We start from the raw sequence: 3520 nt of genomic DNA on the forward strand, positions 1-3520 counted from the left end.
CCTTGTCCCCGAGAATGTCCCATGTAACCGATTGTTTGTCATGCAACACGAAGGGATGCATGAATTTTACTTTGTAAATATGTATCTCGGTTGATGGAATAAAAGGAGAAAGAAATACATGTGTCATCTAGTCAATGATCTGGTAAAGGCAATGCAGACCATCCATAAAACTGAGGGTCATGCACCTACTTCGGGAGGAGAATTGATTCAAGACCACTCTCTCTGCTTGTTCTTTGCTCGTCCTTTCATTACCTGCCAATGTGAACTATATATACCCCAACTCAATAAATCGTTAGCCACAAAGAGAAGAAAGCACACCTTACATATTGCATCAATCATGGGGATGAAGAATCTCTCGTTGTTCATGGGGTTGCTCATGCTTGCGTTGTTTCCAGTGCTGTCACGACAAGATGGTTTTGATCAATGGGTGACATTGCAAGAGAGTAAGACTAGCGTAGCCACATCGACACTTGACGCCAAGCTCTCTAAAGCAGAAGCCTCAAGGATTGGTAATGGCGTTGATCCATACACTATCTTTGGCGGTGAAGATGGCATGTACAAGAGCATCAGTGAGTGCATTTCCAACGTCCCCAATGACAACACTAGACGACATATGTTTAACCTAAAGCCCGGAACAGTGTTCCGTGAGAAGGTGTTCATTGGGAAAGGTAAGCCTTTCATCACGCTAAAGTCCGATCCCTCCAACCCTGCTGTTATCGTCTGGAATGATACTGCCATGACCAAGGGCAAGGATGGCAAGGTCCTCACCTCCCGTGGTAGTAGCACTGTTACCATAGAGTCTGACTATTTCATTGCCTATGGTATTATCATCAAGAATGATGCACTTCCTGCCAAGGCGGGCGACAAACAAGTGCAAGCCACTGCATTGCATGTGACGGGCACAAAGGCAATTTTCTATAACTGCACGATCGAGGGCGGCCAGGGAGCCTTGTATGACCATCAGGGGCTTCACTACTTCAAGGCCTCTACAATCAAGGGAAGTGTCGACTTCATCTTTGGGTCCGCACGATCTTTGTATGAGGACTGTAGTATCATCTCTACTAACAAGGATATCACCAACATGGAAGTGGCACAAGAGGGGTGGGCTAGTGAGAGCCGTATCAACAGTGAGAGTGGTTTCTCCTTCAAGAATTGTACCATTAAGGGTGAGGGGAAACCAGTATTCTTAGGAAGGGCATCGGGGAATTTCTCGCAGGTTGTGTACTCCTCCACTGAGATGGACAGCGAAATTGTTCCCATCATATGGGAAAAGGGGAATATGAAAATTCCTAAGAGGTACTTATTAACATCACTAATCCATGTGGCTTTAGTTCATATATAGGATTGATCAAACTAACACATTTTGTTTGCTTGCTTCATCACACACCAGTGGGATCTACTATGGTGAGTTCAAATGCTATGGGCCTGGGTTAGATGCATCGAAGAAGGCTGGATGGGCCCTATCCCTAACTGAGGCTCAGGCCAAGCCCTTTACCTGCAAAAGCTTCATCTCAGGTGGCTCATGGATTACCCCCCTTCCCCCGGCTGATCCATAGATACAACCACATACTCACCTCTTTAATATTGCATGCATATTATAAAGAAGTGTATGTTTTATCTCTTTTAACACTTCCAATATATAGCGTGATGCATGCCCATGCATGAAATAGGCATATATTGTACTATGGTTTATATATATATATATATATATATATATATATATATATATATATATAAATGCCTAAATGTTATTTTCTCTATTGCATGGTTCAAATGTATTTATTGTATAAATCTCAATGATCACGTGAGTTGATACTGTTATTGCACTGAGCTTTGATGACTTGTTCAAACGTGTGCGGATGAAGGAAAACCCCTCTAAGAGATGTCTCTCATCCTGTGTTGCTCTTATCGGTGTATAGCTACCGCACCGGGGAGTAGTGCTACCCCCTTTTAGAGATGATCAGCCAGGGGCTTTCCAGAGGAAGAACTCACACTAATGCAGGAAGGTCCTAAGATGACACATGTATAGGAGACCATTCGACCAAACTGTGTGTGATGCATGAATCGCAAACGGTATGGTTATAAAAATGTCTACAATAAAATGAACTGTGTGTGATGGCTGCTCCATCGAGCATGATTCAGATAAGAGTTGTGTGTGCGATACGTGGCAATACATTCGATCCATACGATCTGTTTGAGATGATACAGCAGAACACAAATGATTAACCAGATCAAGATGTGTGCGATAGACGGCATACATGTCACTCAGATGAACTGTTTGCAATCAGCCAAAATAACACAAACGGTTACCCAAATCGAGATGTGTGCGACAGACGGCATATAGGTCACTCGACTGAACTATCTACAATGAGTCAAAATAACACAAACAATTGCCCAGATGGAGAATTGTGTGGTAAGACCGATAATAACACACACGAACTATATACTTATACTTACTTATACTAATTACAGACTCCCAAGGAATTACCATGTTAATCAGTAATTAGGAGCCGTTTATCTTGTGGGCCCCAATAATTACGGTTTGGATCTGCCCAATATTTCTAGGTCAATCTATCGGACGAGACTTGCCTGCTCCCCCGCCGTGTGCCCATCCGTGCTTCCGTCTACGTGGCTTGATTTAATTGAAACAAAATAAGGCCGGGCCCCACCCCTTTAAAATCAGGAGGGGAGATGATTAGATTAGAAAGAAAAAAGGAAAAAAAGACAGTCGTAGGATGAAGTGGGAGCACGGATGAGAGCAGGCAAGCCGGATCCCTATCTATAATCAAAGAATCGCTCACGCCTCCTCTCCACCTCCCGCACAATCCTCCTCTCCACCTCTCACACAATCGCTAACGTGCAGGCCATCGCCACCTCCTTCATCTACTGCTCACCCAGCCATCTCCCTGGCTCTCAAATCTCTCTTCTTACAGCCATCAACGATGTCATGGGTTAGCACGGCCTCCTCTTTCTTCTTTCTCCATTATCTCCGTTCCCAATCTCCTTCTAGGCGCAATCTTCTCTTTTTGTGGTCCATGTCGTCCTATCTGTCCCCTCCACGGATTTCACTTCAATTGCATAGCGTTAGATTTCTCCATACTCTCAGCAATGGCTTCAGACTTCAGTCCAAGTCCACTGCCGCAAAACTTACCATAGGACAGATAAACCAACCTATTTTATTTTGTTTCTTACTGTTGTTAGAGTAGTTCAAATTTGAATCAAGTTAGGAGATATTTTCTTCGATGGGCTTCGTGCACTGGACGGCTGACCCCGTAGGACAAGGTAGGATGGTTGTTTTCGTTCATCACTAAGAGACCTAGGAGGAAGAAGGGGAAACAAAGAGGATCAGGTCGTGGGCTGTAGGACTGGTGGCTGGCTCGGGTGCAGCCATCAAGAAGATGGACAGGAAAGGCTGGAGAGACAAAGGGGCTGGGGGCAGGTACAGATTTGTTTTTCTGAATTTATGAATGTCTTATAGTGCACTCTAAATTTCTATCAATTACAGATCTTCAATTCTTAG

The 3520-nt window shown here is 44.0% G+C and overlaps 1 protein-coding gene across 1 annotated transcript; it reads left to right on the forward strand.

Annotated features, from left to right (window-relative positions):
* Positions 1-337: 337 nt before the first annotated feature.
* LOC125553498 (pectinesterase PPME1-like) lies at positions 338-1556 on the forward strand. Its single transcript, XM_048717270.1, has 2 exons — positions 338-1296; positions 1391-1556. Exons 1-2 carry the CDS (start codon positions 338-340, stop codon positions 1554-1556), a joined length of 1125 nt encoding a protein of 374 aa, XP_048573227.1.
* Positions 1557-3520: the final 1964 nt, after the last annotated feature.

The sequence above is a fragment of the Triticum urartu genome, chromosome 4 (genome assembly GCF_003073215.2).
Source record: "Triticum urartu cultivar G1812 chromosome 4, Tu2.1, whole genome shotgun sequence".
Lineage (NCBI taxonomy): Eukaryota > Viridiplantae > Streptophyta > Magnoliopsida > Poales > Poaceae > Triticum > Triticum urartu.

What these genes read in the sequence shown, in the direction of transcription:
- LOC125553498 (XM_048717270.1), top strand. Translation starts at nt 338, where the DNA reads ATGGGGATGAAGAATCTCTCGTTGTTCATGGGGTTGCTCATGCTTGCG. An exon ending in AATATGAAAATTCCTAAGAG is followed by an intron (nt 1,297 to 1,390) that starts GTACTTATTAAC and finishes ATCACACACCAG; the next exon opens with TGGGATCTACTATGGTGAGT.